This window comes from Esox lucius, chromosome 25 (assembly GCF_011004845.1).
Source record: "Esox lucius isolate fEsoLuc1 chromosome 25, fEsoLuc1.pri, whole genome shotgun sequence".
In the NCBI taxonomy this organism is placed as follows: Eukaryota; Metazoa; Chordata; class Actinopteri; order Esociformes; family Esocidae; genus Esox; species Esox lucius.
Window position 1 is genome coordinate 19,694,290 of NC_047593.1, and position 17,052 is coordinate 19,711,341.

General features: G+C 46.2%; 1 protein-coding gene across 1 annotated transcript; it reads right to left on the reverse strand.

The window, feature by feature from the left end:
* Positions 1 to 269: 269 nt before the first annotated feature.
* On the reverse strand, positions 270 to 16,561 carry kitb (KIT proto-oncogene, receptor tyrosine kinase b). The gene is made up of 21 exons (XM_010888204.4): positions 16,378 to 16,561; positions 12,870 to 13,172; positions 12,282 to 12,566; positions 11,936 to 12,075; positions 11,389 to 11,557; positions 11,110 to 11,299; positions 7,845 to 7,960; positions 7,626 to 7,740; positions 7,200 to 7,393; positions 5,306 to 5,412; positions 4,926 to 5,052; positions 4,737 to 4,841; positions 4,513 to 4,623; positions 4,111 to 4,249; positions 3,958 to 4,022; positions 3,577 to 3,680; positions 3,192 to 3,314; positions 2,846 to 2,957; positions 2,647 to 2,746; positions 2,151 to 2,256; positions 270 to 2,027 (listed from the first exon to the last, which is right to left on the reverse strand). The coding sequence occupies exons 1-21, from the start codon at positions 16,430 to 16,432 to the stop codon at positions 1,878 to 1,880; spliced, it is 2,916 nt and encodes a 971-aa protein (XP_010886506.1). The 5' UTR covers positions 16,433 to 16,561; the 3' UTR covers positions 270 to 1,877.
* Positions 16,562 to 17,052: the final 491 nt, after the last annotated feature.

Sequence of the window (17,052 nt, forward strand, 5' to 3'; positions counted from 1 at the left end):
TTACAGGGAGCCGCACTGTCGTTGCGCCATTCCAATATGGACTAGCCCACCGTCAGGACGTGGTACCCTTCTCCGACTCCCGGCCGGACCCTGAGACTTTGGCGGGACCAGCTGGATGCCCAGGATGTAGTCGCACAGTTTGGCCAGCAGGGGTCACAGCGGCTCGTACTACCAACTTCAACAGCCAGAGGTGGTCTGTTCACGGGGGACTGAACTGCCTGGATTGGAGCCCACAGATACCTCTACCTTCTCATTGAGAAATCTATTGAGGCAATCTTTGTAATAAAGTTGTCGATTGGCTTCGGCAACAAGCAGACCTACAGGATCACGTACTGTACAGACGGTTACCAAGTTGTTAGTTCTAGTACATTCTTTATTACAAATCAAACCAACTGTATCAAAACGGCACCAGCCTTTAACCACTCTCAGTACCTTTAAAGAAGCAGCACATTTTTACAGGCTGCTTTTCTTCACAGACATCCTGTACAGTGATGTGTTACTGGAAACCACCAAATTATTATCTTAAAACCGACCCCTAAAACCAAACTGAAGGTAACATATGGTCACTTGTAGCCAGGGTGAGTCTAGCCTACATTTTGACATTGAATTTTTAAGTCATTAAACAGACCGAGCGATTAACCAGAGTGCCTTGCTCAAGGGCACGGTGACAGATTCTGTGTGCACTCATGGATATGAACCGAGGCTAAAGAGGACTTTGAGGGTGTGTTCTCCATCAAGCATCGTGGTTTGTTTTAGTCCCAGTCTGGCCGGGGTGGACCGGCCGATTGAGTTGAGTCCGATCGTATCCCTCCACAATGAATGACCGTTACCTGTGTAGGGACAGTTGAAACCACATAGGCGATTAGTGATGTCGGACTGGTTTCACACAGTCCATTGCCGGCTTCATGAACCCACAATTATTGCTGCCTATTGTATGGATATGCTCTTTGAGGACTGGTCATGGGTCTGGGACTCTTTTCTGACTTACTCTCTCTCTCTCACCCCAAAAAGGAGACACTTATATATCACCGTTTGTGGTGTAATGAAAGCCGGACACACTGGATCTAAGGCAAACCGCTTCAGCATTCTTTGAAGACTTATCTGAATGTACCTCAGAGTCGGGGGGGAAAACGGTCTTCTCCAGATAAAGTTGCTGAACTAGACGGCATTTGCCGTTAGAAGACCACCTTCTCCATTCACCAAACACACCAGACGGTTTTCAGTGATGCTAAGGAGCCACTAGCACTGCAGATCCTCCGTCAACAAGGTGAAGCACAGACAGTTGTCAGCAGGCCCTCAAAGATGGCCAAACCTCTTCATTTTGTATCTATGACATTATGGCGTCTGTCTATAAGCGTAGAGGTCTCTATCTATATCTACGGCAGGTGTCCACACTGCCCTACAGACTGACTCTTTTCAAAATATCTGCCTGATGGTGATGCTGTATATACATAGTCAAAACCACATAGAGACAATTTACAGAACCGCTAGTCCCCATCCAAGTTAACGGTGGGTTTTGAGAGATTCCAAGTGCGACCCGGTGCTTCTGCTGCATTTCTCTGGGTCAGAACCGCTGTGTTAGTACCTTTTCTATCGGCCTGTTAGTCAGCCATGTTGGTTCCGTTAAAACATCTTTGCTGCAGCGTCAGTCAGTTCATATCTGATGATGATGGGGGTTGCCTCAGGGTTGAGTGCTACGGTCAGCATCTCAAAGAACATGCGCCGGGCTTAAGCAGCCCGGCGGGACACGGATCGATACTAACAACACAGATGATGGAGGGCAATTCCACAGTGGTCCGGGGCATGGATGTGGTGGATGTCAGGGGAGTGGTGGTTTGTGCGTGCGTGCGTGTGTATGCAGGCTATGTGTTCATCCGTCAGACATTATCATAATCCAGGAAGACGTCGGGTGTGTTCAGGAGTAGAGGTTGTGTCGGCGCCGTAGTGCTGCACACTGAGCTCAGCCTCTGAGACATCGCCCTCTGCTGGTCCGGGGGAATAGTGGAATAACTCAAGTTCAGGTACACCTAAACACACACACAGGTTATATAGATACTGCCAACGATTCCCCCGAAAGTAATTGCACATGAAAGGAAATATCAGATTTTTTTTCTGAAATAGCCCTGCTGCTGCCTAACCCTTCTACGTACGTTCCTGGTGTTTTCTGACAGCAGTATCTCTGTCCCCTCCACCAGCTTCTTAAAGGAAGGTCTCTTCAAAGGGTCCTCACTCCAGCATGACAGCATGACGTCATATCTACCGACAGGAAGTACAGGGGTTAGATGCTGTAGACACACCTAGCACACACACACACACACACACACACACACACACACAGGCTACACATACACTTGTGATTACATACACACACACACACACTACAGAAACACACAGACATACATATTGAATGGTCACACACACACACAAACACACACACACGATCACTAAGTAAAAGTATGTTCGCTGTGTTCACCAGGTGAGGGAGGTTCCTAAAGAAGACTTAACTCTCTTTGCCGGTGTTCATTCAGGTCTTAATTGGGTACTTCTGAGTACATTTACATTGTACACTTCTGCATATGTTACAGACACAGCTAGCACACACAAAAACACACACTATAAACACACACACACACACACACTCCTTACATCTCCCTGGGTGCCATCTCAGGTTTGCTCATCCTGTGTCCTTCCTGGATCATCCGGTAGAACGCAGAGCCCACCTGCATACCAGGGTACGGACTGCTGCCTAGACACACACACACACACACACACACACACCAGTTAGGTTGTTGTGTTAGCTTGCATGCACACTGTCCTAACTTCAATGTTCTGAACGCTGTGTCACCGAGAGAGAAGATCTCCCAGAGCAGGATCCCATAGGACCACACGTCACTCTCAAAGGTGTAGACACAGTCGAAGATACTCTCTGGGGACATCCACTTGACCGGGAGACGGGCCTGGGAGACGCCGGAGACACATCATTAAGGTGAGACAGGAAACGCATCATCAGGCCGAGACAACCATGCAAGACAGGAAGTGGGAGGGAGCCTTGAAAGTCTTTGGAATGTCATTTTATCTGTCTTGTATAAATCCATACTGCTACTGTTTTCCACACAAAAACACATTCTATTGGTCAGTCTCTCTCTCTCACACACACACACACACACACACACACAAAAGCACATACTCACATTGCCTCTGAGGACATAGTTGGAGTCAGTGTTGATGTCTCGAGCCAGTCCAAAGTCACATATCTTAGCCACTCTTCCCTGAGTTAGCAAAATGTTTCTAGCCGCAAGGTCCCTGTGTATGCACTACACACACACACACACACAAAGGCAGACACACAACGTGGACATGGATGCATGCACAACAAAAACACAAACCACACAAACACCCATGTACAAGTTATAGAGTAGACATTAACAAAAGTTCAAATATAAATAGTGATAATATTACATAAAACAACGCAGGCTAAAACAACACTATTTATATAGAACACTAGCTAAAACACAAGCTATAATATTAGTTATGACAACGCTGAAGGAACAGCGTGTGAGTTCTTCAGAACCTTACATTTTTGGAGGAGATGTACTCCATGCCTTTGGCCACCTGATAGGAGAAGCTCAGCAGATCCTCTGTGTCCACAGATAACTCATCCAGACTCAGACAGTCCTTATCTAGTGTGAGAGAGGAGAAGAGGGAGGAGAGGAGGGAGGAGAAGAAAGGAGGGGTTGGAAACGGAGAGAATGAGGGAGAGGGACGTAAAAGAAATGTCATGGACAATAGTGTAACTATGTTTACTGTATAAAAACACTTATATGTGATGCAATTCTACACGTAGGTTAAATATGTGTGGTTTATTTATGTGTAGGTTATTTAAGTGTGGTTTATTTATGTGAAGTTTATTCATTTATTTAGAGGTCTCCAAGTGCATGATGGGTAATGTAGTTTTACCGGACTGCGAGGACAACCTCTCCTTGTCAAACGAACGCATGGGCACGTAACCAACATCCCCATCTCTAAAAACACACACACACACACATATTATGAGTAGTAGTAAAATAAACCCAGATAGGTATTTGGGGTCTACAGAAGGTCAACACACACCTCTGTGGTTCCCGGGGGTCAGGGACGTTGCGATAGTACCCATCAGACACCTGGGCACTGAAGAACGACTCTCTCTTCCTACGCAGGAAGTTGAGCAGGTCCCCATAGCAACAGTACTCCGTGATAACCAAAGTGGGGCCTGACAGGAAACATACAAACAAAAGAGTCAACCACTCAGCCGGCCAGCCAACCAGTCAGCCAACCAGTCAGCGAACCAGCCCGCTGTTGTATAATTGTTAGCGGTAAATCCTAACTTCAATTCATTAAGTTGAATAATGGCGTTGTTCTCAGTTGTAGACTGAGGGAACAGTTCCCTTCACTTGAACTTGTTTTACAAACAAGAACATTACACTGATTTAGTTAGCCAGAATGGCCTCTGTACACCCCTATTTGACCTCTCACCTCCCACAGTGCAGGCTCCCAGCAGATTGACAATGTTGATGTGGTTGCCTAGGTAACTGAGAACCTTCAGCTCTGACATCAGAGCCTCCTTCTCCGTGGAGTGGGCGCTCGCTGTGGTGACATCATCATCATGACACAGTTTTCTGACATAGGCTTAATAACATCACCATAGTTCAAAATATGCAGCCTGGACATCTCACACACACACAAAAACACACACTCACGTTTGAGCATCTTGACGGCGACGGTTGTGACCGAATCGGCAGAACAGAGTCCGTAGGCTGTAGCCCTTACCACTTTCCCAAACGCCCCTGACCCCAGCGTCTTACCTACAGCCAGAACACACACCGCCAAATCAGCCAAACTAGGATGCACCAATGTAATGTGTATATGTGTGTGCGCGCGCGTTGTACCAAAGCGTAGTTTCTGTCTCGGGAACTCCCACTTAGGGTCATAGGGCAACTGGGTGGGGTCAATGTAGACGTAGTTGTTGCCGTGGATACTGTCAATCACCTTCCACTGAATCTGGAACTTGGGCTTCTGTTGGGGGGGGGCGGGGTCAACATTGTTACGAATAAATAAACAACACATTAGACTCAATTGGACATCACACACAACATGTATGATATGAAACATATACTATATTTCACAGTAGTGTCATATATAAGATCACAGATCTATGTATTCGTATATGAAAGACATAGGAAACAAGTGTTTGTGTGTGTTACTGTGTGTGTATTAGTGTGTGTTTGCATGTATTAGTGTGTATTTGTGTGTGTGTGTATGTGTGTACCTGGAGGTATTTGTAGAGCAGCATGACCAGTAAGACACTGAGTCCTACAGCCGTGACTACCACGCCTGACAGCAGAGGAGTGAAGAGCTGATGGGGCACAGTGCGTTCTGTACACACACACACACACACGTTCATGTTCACTTAGCAGTCTAAATGCAAAATATATGTATCCCTTAATAACTTCCATTACCTCGTATATGTGTTACAGTAGGACAAATACTCATGGTTAAGATGTAACAGACGTGACAGGAAGTCGGGCTAAGACTTTAAACACGTTACGGACGAAAACTCAATGGAGACCGTTTGCGTATCCATGTCATGTTATAGTCAGGTGATCAAAGTTGGAGGAACCCAATGCCTGGGGGACTGACTGAACCATGCAGAGGCTGTCTAGGGGGAAGGCCTAAGGCAGGAAGGCCTAAGGGATGAAGGCATATGGCAGGAAGGCATATGGCAGGAAGGCCTATGGCAGGAAGGCCTATGGCAGGAAGGCCTAAGGGAGGAAGGCCTAAGGCAGGAAGGCCTAAGGGATGAAGGCATATGGCAGGAAGGCCTATGGCAGGAAGGCTTAAGGGAGGAAGGCCTAAGGCAGGAAGGCCTAAGGGAGGAAGGCCTTCGTTGAATTATGAAGTCACTTGAAGTGATTTGATAACAACCCGACACAGAGGACATCTCTCATGGGGGTGTGAGGAGTTGACCACACATACACTCACACAAATTTTCTGTTTCATTGAAACACAGTGAGTGTTGCTTATTGTGGGTGGTGTGTATTGGATAAATGAAACAACATACACACACACGTTAGTTTTTATATCCTTATGGGGACCTGAAAAACAAAATTGCATGCTCCCTTGCCCTAATCTTAACCCTAAACCTAACCCTAATCTAAACCTTAACCTCAATAAAATAACATTTATGTCTAAACCTTATCTAGATCTAATGCCTAACCTTAACCCTAAACCTAACCAACATCGCCTGGATCTTAAAGAACCCCTAATTGTAAGTTTGACCCTAAACCTAAACCCTGAGACAGAAATTTACTTTTGCCTCATGGGGCCCTCAAAAATGTCCCCACAAGGATATAAAAACAAGCACACATACACACACACACACGCAATATTTTAAAATACTGCAATCGCCTGTTTTGCTACGTTCAAACCCACATATTTTCTCTTTCAAAGGAAATGAGTCATTCTGGCATGACTGAAGTGTGAAAAAAACAACAAAAAAACACAAACACCCCCCTCTCCACATCCTGCCCTGGGGTTAGAGAGCTGTTATGGTTTATCTGAGATTATCTGAAACCAGATTAAATTAGATTAGTGTACATGATTCATCCAGGCCTGCACATTCAGCACAAATTAATCCCAGCCAATCTGGCCCTGCTTCCATACAGCACTGAACATCACAGAGGTGTGAATGAGGGGGATTGGATTATCTGACCCGGGTTACCCCAGAGAGGAGTCTGCGTGAATGAGGGGGATTAGATTATCTGGCCCAGGTTACCCCAGAGAGGAGTCTGCGTGAATGAGGGGGATTAGATTATCTGGCCCAGGTTACCCCAGAGTGGAGTCTGTGTGAATGAGGGGGATTAGATTATCTGGTCCAGGTTAAACTGGAGTGAGAAGCTTAGTAAGAAATTAAAATTTGTTTTAGAACTGGTCTGGAGTCAGAGGTCCAACTCGAAGCCCGTGGTGAAGTCAGGAGCAGGATGCACAAGTGGTTGATTCAAATCAAAATTCTAAAACAGATTTTCTACGGAAAATACCATTTCTGTTTCCGGAAGCTGAACCAATCTGCCTTTGCTGATAACACGACCGAGCAGATTCTGTTCAAGATGATCTGTGACCGCGTACATGCCTGTCGTATACATCACTGTTTGGATGTATCTCACCTCTGACAGAGAACAGCGAGAACGCCTCCTCGCCCTGTGCGCTCGCCACACACTCCAGCGTGCCGTAGCGCATGAGCTCCTTGGTGACGTTCAGTCGGCTCTCCACCCGACTCCTGCCGAAGGAGGTGTGTGACACCGTCTCTGTGTCTGCCTCCTTCTGCTCCCATTGGGTGGTGTTGGTCAGGTGGGAACACCTGGGGGGAGGGGTTATTCATTAATAATGTCACTGATTGGACAGAAAGTCCTCTCTGGTGTTCCGGGTCTGAATCTGTCCCTCATGGAAACGTTGAGAATGAAAATAAAAATCTGTGGACGGTTGATGGATGGAGGTCAGCAATATACGAAATCTAAGAGGTTCTGTTGAAGAGCCAATATGACACGACAGGAAAAAGTGAAATGTCAGCCTATAATGTTGAACAGTTATACCGAGTGTGGGGGGGTTCACAGTAGAACCAGGTGATTTTGGGGGTCGGGTAACCAGCGGCGACGCAGCGCACCTGCCCGTCAACTGGTCCCTCCTGAGAAATGATGACAGGTTTACCTGTGTGTGTGCGGGGGGGGGGCAGACGAAAGAGGGAGTTAAGTTTACAGTAATAAAACTATAAAAGAACTATTAGATGAAAAAAGAAAACTATTACAACTCACTGTTTACGTAGACAGGGAATGATCGGTTGACAGAGGCGTCCTTGTGATTTGCCAGGAACATGTAGATCCCGCCCTCTGAACCAAGCACCCGCACCAACCGCAGTTCACTGACATACCTGACGGGCAGACGAGGGGTTTGTTTGCATCGCGAGAGAGAGAATAAAACGCCAGGTGACATACATCAACAGTAGGGCCCGGTGCTGTGATCACAGCCGTGGCAGGTCCGCGGGTCCAAACCAATGTCTGCTTCTTGGGAAGGATGGCCACGGTGCCGGGCCGTGTCCCGAGTGGCCAGCCGAACCAGCCGAACCGATCGTGCAAGGCGGAACGCGAGGGATTTCGGCTACAGGCAGTTCGAACATTTTGAAACCCCATCGCTGCTATCGTTGCTAGGTAACAGTTGCCAAGCTGCCCAAACACCATAGGACCCTTCGTTATAACGTCAACTAAACGGTTGCAATAAGATAGTGTGGCGGGCGGCGTCAACACAGCCACCTAACCCCACCTATCTATAACGTCTCTTCTGGAAATACTTTGATCTTTACCATAACGTTGTGTATCTAGCCTTTTGTTAGAAATCGAAACAATTTCGTTATCAAAGGTCACCGAAGACTGATATTATTTTATTTTTTACAGAGCGTCGTCTTTTTTTTAGTCTGGAGAGTTTACGAATACAGCAAGAATCCACGGCTATGAAATCCCTATAGAAATGGGCAGCCCCGTGTCTGAGAAAGTGGCTGCCGTAAATGTCCTCTCCACGGTCCGCGGTTTGGGCAAATAACAAGTCAGACTCTGCAATAATAGAGAAGCCTCCATTCCAAGAACCCTGTAAAATATGCTGATTTCTCAAACGCTAGATAAACAACTCTTGCCCCACCTGCAGGTCATTTTGAACGAGTTACCGTGCAAAACCTAAACAATGATCTCCTTAGTTCTCCCCGGTCACAGGAGAGCTCCATCTGAGAGCCAAAGAATTGAAGTATCGTGATCTACTGAATAAAGACTTTGTTCACACTCAATACGTCGCCCAATTCTGATCCTTTTCTTCACTATTTAAGAATGTTCACACGACCAGCCTTCTCCCATTTCTCAGGGCTGATCTGATTGGTCAAAATACCAATTAGTGAATCAATTGTAGGAAGTGGGCTACCTGTGGAAATGCAGTCTTATGTGAATGTCTCAGGATATCAGGACCAGGCCAGAACCAACAGGGCTAGATGAGAACCCCTCAGTTTAAACCTGTTTTCCAGAAGGTTCCATTCTTTAGGATAACAGCAGCCATTGTAGTGTGGGTCCATTTTACATGAATAGAACCCCACATAGTACCTAGCAAGTGCCTAACCAGAGGAGTCCGTAATGGCTGCCGTGAGAACATGAGAGCTAGTTGAATTTGTAAAGGTACTGGAGGTTGGAGGTCATCCAAATTACAGAGGACAAAAAATCCCTTCCCTGCCTATAAAGATGAAAAGCCGTTTGTTAGTTTTTCTCCTCTTTCCTGACACTGCTAGTGTTGACGGGACAGAGTTATAAAAACATTTAAATTGTTAATATTTCCCAAATACTGGATTCGTGTTAACGAATGGTGTTGTTTCAGACGCCTCCGACGATGAGTGTGAATCTGAAGTCTGGATCGTCGGTGCTTTGTAGCTCAGCTTTGCCTTGTAACTTAAGCCTGTTCCTTGAGTAATGCAATCAACCATTTCACAATGTGAAGTAAATCTATTTACGTCCATGATTCAACTCTCAGACTCTTTTTTTTTTGCCGTCAACTCATTCACTCATATTGCTGGCTTGAATCTCTCCTGTTACTCCTTTTAAATGGTGGAATTTTTATTCAAACGGCTGTTTCCTGTGGTCCAGTCTGACCTAAGTTGCCTGGAAAACCTTGATTCCTGTTTTAAATTTGCCAACACTGATAGGGTGGCTCCGCTCTGTCAGTAGAGGCAGACTGTTTCAAACACATCCGTCTGGAGTCTGCCAGGACAAGAACATCTCTGTTAAAGGATGTGCAGGTGTGTGTAGTTGTGTGTAGTTGTTTGCAGGTGTGTGCAGGTGTGTGTAGTTATCAAGCGTGCCGCACAAGCCCTGAAAAGTGAAGCCAAAACGTCTCGATCGCCCCCTGGTGAGTGGTCCCAGTATAGGTCATAAACCCCGCCCTCCCCATGTTATTCAATGGGACGCGAGACCAACTAAACAATTAAATTACCCTTCAAATATATTTTTTCCGAAGCTGGTTTCTGTCATTTACTGTAGTTTGTATCACGCTAATGTAAATTCAAGAGTTTGTTTTTAAAATAAGTTTGTTTTTAGTTAGTTATTTAATGCTCTAAAAACGGTGGTGTGACGTCGTGATTCACAGCTGTGATTGACAGCTATCTGAGCCGAGGAGCCACTGAATCTTCGGAGGACTGAGGAGATTGGAACTTTACATTTAATCTCTAAATTTCTATAATTTCACACGGACATAATGGGTTGTTCTGCAGTACATTGTGCTAACCGATCTGGCATTTCCAATCGATCTTTGAATTTTTTTCGGTAAGTAAAATTTATAAGCTATTTAATTAGTAAATACATGTAATGGGCTAGCTAACGTTAGCTAAAAGACAACAAGCCTCGTTAATAGCCATGTTAATAGCTAGCAGGTGATCGTTAGCTAGAAGTTACCAATTATTTTTGTATTAGGCCTATTCTAAATTAAGGTTAAACATGATGTAAGTTAGGCTATAACATATCGTCTAGGTTTAACAAGCAAAGGTTGTACTGTACTTGGACTTGCGATTGATTACGGTATGCGCATTCTGCGAGGGAGAGTGAGGGCGGGGCACAGGGGTGGGGCCGTTGATTTCGCGGCTTTAGGGCTTTACTTCCTTCTCGCTACTGCGCATATCTACTGCGCAGAACTGGTCCCAAGATCGCTATCTGCGCAGACGCAAGTCCAAGATGTCAGCGTCGTATCAGGACACTGGTGGCTTCATTTTTCACCAATGGAAAAGAGCGAAAGGGCGTCGTCCATTATATATACAGTCTATGGTAGTTATGTGTAGGTGTGTGTAGTTGTATGTGCAGGTGTGTGCAGGTGTGTGTAGTTGTGTGCAGGTGTGTGTTGGTGTGTGTAGTTGTGTGCAGGTGTGTGTAGTTGTGTGCAGGTGTGTGTTGGTGCGTGTAGTTGTGTGCAGGTGTATTGGTGTGTGTAGTTGTGTGCAGGTGTGTGTAGTTGTGTGCAGGTGTGTGTAGGTGTGTGTCGATGGATCCATCTCTACAGTACCTGTATCTGTGCCGGTATATGGTGATGACATGCCCTGTGCCGTTGTGGAGTGTCTTGCCATTGTAAGACCAGGACAGAGCACTTGGTCTCGGGTAGGCCTCCAACTCTACCCTGAGGCTTAGGCTCTCCCCTTCCCTCACTGTGGACGGAGTAGGCCGAGAGTCGCCCAGTATGCTGATGAAGCCGCGCTCTGGAGGGACAAACACACACATGCAATTGGACTGGGTCACACAGATTAATTGACCACACACACACACGTCCTCCTTTTTACACACTCACCGCAGACATCCAGCTGTAGGCTCGTGGAGGAGGCTCCCCTCTCGTTTTGGGCATGGCATCGGTAGGTCCCGGCATCTGATTGGTTGACGGAGGTAACCCACACGGAGGCGGAGCGCTGGTAACCACGGGAACCGAACAGGATGCGAGAGGTATCAGCTTTGAAGGCATGCTGCAGACAGGGGTCGGATGTTATCAGTCAGGGGTCAGGGGACACTGAAAGGGTCACTGTAGGGGGGTGCCTGGGATTTTATTCTAGCATGCACTGTGAAGTGGGGCCTCATACAGACAAGTGTGTGTATCTTTCTGAATCATGTCCAATCAATTGAATTTGCCACAGAGACTCCTAGAGGCAAAGCTGACAAAATGACACAGGATGTGTAAACAGTGAGATCAATTCGGTGTGTCATGGCAGAGGATGTGTCATGGCAGAGGGCGTGTCATGGCAGAGGGTGTGTCATGGCGGAGGGTGTGTCATGGTGGAGGGTGTGTCATGGCGGAGGGCGTGTCATGGCGGAGGGTGTGTACGTTTCACAGGAGCCAGTCTCACCGCTCCCACCGGGACATCCCACTCCACACTGAAGTCCGGGTTAAGGTTGGAGGAGCTGCAGGAGATCTCGAACGGTTCTCCTCTCCTCAGGATGACTCTCTCACTCTGGGACACACTGATCTTCGGGGGGTGCTCTGGGACTGCGGGATGGGGGGGGTGATGTACGGGTCAAGCACTTTGAGGGGATTTGTTCATGCTTACACTCACACATGCTTCTGTTAGCTCTCTGTCACCTCCTCCTCCCCACTACAGCTCCTCCCCTCTGTCCTCTTCTTTCTATCTCTCTAGATTTTCCTTTACCTCTGTCCCTCCTCTCTTTCTGTCTCTCCCTCCCTCCATTTCTCACCTAGGCGTACATCCACTGTGTACTGACTCGACCTCACTGTATCTCCTCCCAGTTGGCCTTCACACTCGTAGCAGCCCTCGTACTCCTTCCTGGCGTTGCCGATGGTGATGCCGCGCTGGGGGTCAGCGTGGTAATGGAGGCCACTCGGTAAAGGATTTCGGTCACAGGTCTGTAAGGTTATCAGGGTCACCTCGGGGTCAGTGACCAGGCAGGGCAAAATGAGTTCCTCTCCCTCACGGACCAGAATGCCATTCACCATAGAACGCTGAAAAGGACTCTGGGGGTCTGGTGGGATGGGGGAGGAGGGGGGGGTAACATGACAGTGAATTTGTTACCCACACTGTCCCACCTCCCCACAGACATTAGCCACACCCTCCTCACAGACATTAGCCCTGCCCTCCCCACAGACATTAGCTCCACCCTCCCCACAGACATTAGCTCCACCCTCCCCACAGACATTAGCCCCGCCCTCCCCACAGACATTAGCACTGCCCTCCCCACAGACATTTGCCCTGCCTTCCCCAAAGACATTAGCCCCACCCTCCCCACAGACATTAACCCCGCCATCTCCACAGACATTAGCCCCACCCCTGATGTAGACGTAGATGGAGCTGTGCTCCTTGGTGCTGTTGTTGATGCAGGTGTAGCGGCCCATATGGTAGCCCAGGGCTGACGCCACTCTGATGGACACCGCCCCTCCAGCCTCCTCAACCTCCCCCTCCAGCCTCCTTCCCCTTTCCCTCTGCCACCTCAGCCCCCCTGAGAAAGCAACTGTGGATGCCGCCGTGCTGTGAGTGGTTGTGTTGTCATCGTGGCAACGGAGTTCCAGAACCCCTCCTTTCGGTACCACCAGATGGGCTCCTCTTGGAGAGATGACAGGATTGGACCAACCTGTAAAACACGCCACACCCATTAACGGTCCTGGAATGTATACATTTAAAGCATAAATGCTTTAAATGTCTGGGGAGGCCCCCTTGATTTGGTTTTACATGGACTTATTACAACAGATTACTTATATTCGAATCTCTCCTGAAAAGAAAACATTAACAAAGTTAATGAAAATGTGAATTTTCAAATGATGTCAAAAACATATTGTCCCATAAAATGTATAATGTTGAACAAAATGTTGCTGATCCCTGCTGTAAAGAGTTAAGGTGGAGAAACCAACATGAAACCACACAGAGCCTACAGGCAGGTTTTTCCTTTTTTGTTTTTTATTTATATATTGTCTGATACAATACTTTCTTAAAATAAAAAATAAAATGTATGTTTATATTGCATATTGTTGTACATTTTGTAACGATTTTCAGCAACCCTCCTGCAGTTACTATTAAACTCCTCTAGGGGTATCAACCGCACTGCGAACTGCGAAGTCCGAGACTTCATCAATTTGTCCCACTAGAAAAAGGACAAAGACAAATCCCAAACGTTTTTCGATCACACTGAAATCCCCAGCTCAATCGGCTTCTCAAGGAGCAGGTACCTTGACTGATGTGACATTTATTTTTATTTCTTCCGGCCTGGAAAAGTATCATGCCCATGTAATTGAATGCAGGGTAATACAGGGACATCTACAATGCTGAGGAGGTTAACACGTGATCACATGACAAGCATGGCCTGTAGGCAATAACCATGATTTATAAAGAAAAGTAATAACACGTAGGCTAGATAAGGAGAAAAAAAAATATTGACATTTGGAATATCAAACAGTTGGTAAAGATTCACACATGATTTGAATAGCATGTCCCGTTTTCGAAGAACAACGTTTATTTACTCATCAACTAATCAAAACTGTCGTTTCCCCAAGATGACCGGCATAGACTGGCTCGCGTCCCAACAGGCAGACCGTTTTTCTTCTGCTCTCGTCAGACGTAGTGCACTAGATGGTGAACTGTTCACTGTGAGATTAACCGACGTCTCGAGCAGCCTGGCGGTTCCACAGCAACATGATCTTCATGTGACCGTTGGTGCCTTGGGGCGGTCAGTACTAATAGCATCCTTTATACTGGGAGATGATGGCTGTCAACTTCGTCAACTTGCTTTCAGGACGCGTCGTTAGTTTTGGATACTTGGTTTCTGGCTTTGCTTACGTTCGCCAATTTGCCGGTCTTACTTTACAGAAATGTTTTTCTTGAAATTATGAGCACGGTGGGCTACGGCATGCACAAACGTTGCATCATGCATCCGATAACAAAAAACGTCAAAAGGCAACTCGGTCCGAACTTGGATCCTATGTGACGGAGAATAACACCGTTAAAAATGTACAAATAGTTGTGGTCTAAGGCACAATTAGCAGGCTTTTTCCCTAACATGAGTTAGGAGTGCGCCCTTGTTTGCGAGACAATGATTGAAAACCAGTAGAATATACGTGTAGAATATACGTGAAACCAGTAGAATATACGCAAAAATGCAAAATGCAAAATGTAATGCAAAAATGTGAAAATAGATGCACTCGAGCTATATAAGAGCTTCTGCTAAATCAATGGTTCCCAACCAGGGGTACTAGGGCCTCAGAGGGTACCTGACCTGTCCACAGGCGGTGCTTCAGAATACTCATTGGACCATAGACTAACTGGTAAAATAAACACGAAGAGTCTAAAGTACTCCATGGCAGAGCAAAATGGAAGTGTCAAAAGAAAAAGGTAAATAATCACCGTGATTAATATAAACAATGTAAATGTGTGCAATATAATGTCCCAATTTTAAGGGCAGGTTTATGTTAAGATGTAGGTTAGATTTAGGTTAGGCTATAAAATTGGATAGCCTAACATGTACACATTTTAAACACCTGCTTTTGTTTCTAAATTCGTTTTGAAAATGGCTGCGTGGAATTTATAACCGTTACTTGCTGTAGAACATTTCACAATAACTCACAGAGCTCTTTAGAAGTTGCACACTATGGCAAACGGAGACAACTGGAACCCCGCCACAGACGCGCAGAAACCCTTTCAGCGTGGGAGGGCAACTGTTAAGCGCAAAGTAAACATAAAAACACACACACATTTATAGACACCTGTTGCCCGTTCCTGGATGAAATACCTTAAGATACAGTTATGCAAATTCCACCTGCTCCGAAAAAACACCCAATGTTGCTCCTTCGTGCGACTCTTTAAAAGGGAGTGCACTCCATACGAAAAGGGGGGGCATTGGGGACACACAGTTATCGGATTACATTTCTGTTGTAGTCCCGTGTAAACAACAGCACGGAGGGCATACGTACGCGTCGTTGTGCGTGGGTGCGTCAAATCGCTTTAGATACGCGCGTCAGCTACAGTTCTGAAATATAATTGTGCGTGCGTGTCTTTAAACAACACGTCCTTGTTGTCTCGCGCACCTTGGCGCGAGACAACAATGAGCGAAACATAAGAATAACACACAGGAGTGTAAATAGGCGTGCACCTCGTCGCTATGATCACAACGGTACTTTGTGAGTGTGTGTGTGTGTGTGGGTGTGTGTGTGTGTGTGTCTGTCAGTCTGCCTAATCCCTTTGTTGAATATACAGGATCAGATCAGAATTTAGCCTCATATCTATATTGCATTTACAGCTCACCATCACTCCGTAACAACAATGCAATAACATAATGCGATTAACTTGTACAAGTCTAATGTCTAAGACACCTGTTATTCTCAGAAGCCAGTATTCGTTGTTGGATTTATAAATAATAAATAATAACGTAGCGTCGGTTGCCAAAACAACCTTCCCATATGCGATTGGCACGAAGAAAACATGGAAGAATAAGCACGCTTTAAATATAAAAAACAATGATGTAAGCTGAATTCAATAGGCATTGACAAATGAAGTCCCGAGAACGCTTTCTCAAAGTGACAAAGAGCTACTGCAGGCTACCCAAATGATATTCAATAGGACATTACGAGACTGAAACAAAACAGCCTAACCGTTACCGTGGCTTCGACCATAAGTTGACCATAGCCATTTATAAGCCATACTGTAAACAAATGATCACTATTTAGCCCAATAACGACTCACCTGTCACTGGAAATATTAGGAGATCAATCACCAGTCTTAACTTAACCACGACCTACAGGTAAAATAGCAACAAACTAACCTCATGACATTTCCACAAGGCGACTTACCTGTCAGAGGGAACAACAGCGACAGCATGGTAAACAGAGTCCAGTTGTGTTCCATGGTTAGTAATTAGTCCTACCCCATGCGTCTCGGCTTGAAGCAATCGTGTCTATCCGCCGTATGTCTATTTTCTCTGAACTGGAAGACGCTGCTGAAGCGACGCTCACCGGCTGGATGTGAGTCTGGCGTGGATATGATCCGGCCTTAAAGTGACAGTACACCTTGTTTCCCTCTCTCTTCTACGTGTCTCCACCCCTGTTTGCTTCTACCGGTGAGCACTCCAGTCGTTCCGCATCGCCAGCCCTGGACCACCGCCAGGAAACAACTCCAAAGCCACGTTCACAGTTTTATATATATAAATAACGTCTTGTCGTAAAGGTAATTCCCGCAGGATGAATTTGCGATTTCTAAAGTAGAGATAGCCTACAATTTTATTGATTGCCCTGGGTAGTGAAATTGGACAGTTTGTGAACATACACAAGGTACCTCTCTGGTCTGCCTGTCTGTCTGCCAGCCTGTTTTATCCGTCCCCGTGTCTGTCTCTGTGTACATCTGTTTGTCTGTCCTACCTGTTTTATCTGTGTCTTGCCTATCTGTCAATCTTGTCTGTCTTTTTGTCTGCCGGCCTGTTTATCGGGTTTTGCCTGCCTTTCTGTCTATCTTGCCTGTCTGTTTGTCTG

What these genes read in the sequence shown, in the direction of transcription:
- kitb (XM_010888204.4), bottom strand. Translation starts at nt 16,432, where the DNA reads ATGGAACACAACTGGACTCTGTTTACCATGCTGTCGCTGTTGTTCCCT. An exon ending in GGGAGCCTGCACTGTGGGAG is followed by an intron (nt 4,250 to 4,512) that starts GTGAGAGGTCAA and finishes GTTTCCTGTCAG; the next exon opens with GCCCCACTTTGGTTATCACG. An exon ending in AGTACATCTCCTCCAAAAAT is followed by an intron (nt 3,315 to 3,576) that starts GTAAGGTTCTGA and finishes GTGTGTGTGTAG; the next exon opens with TGCATACACAGGGACCTTGC.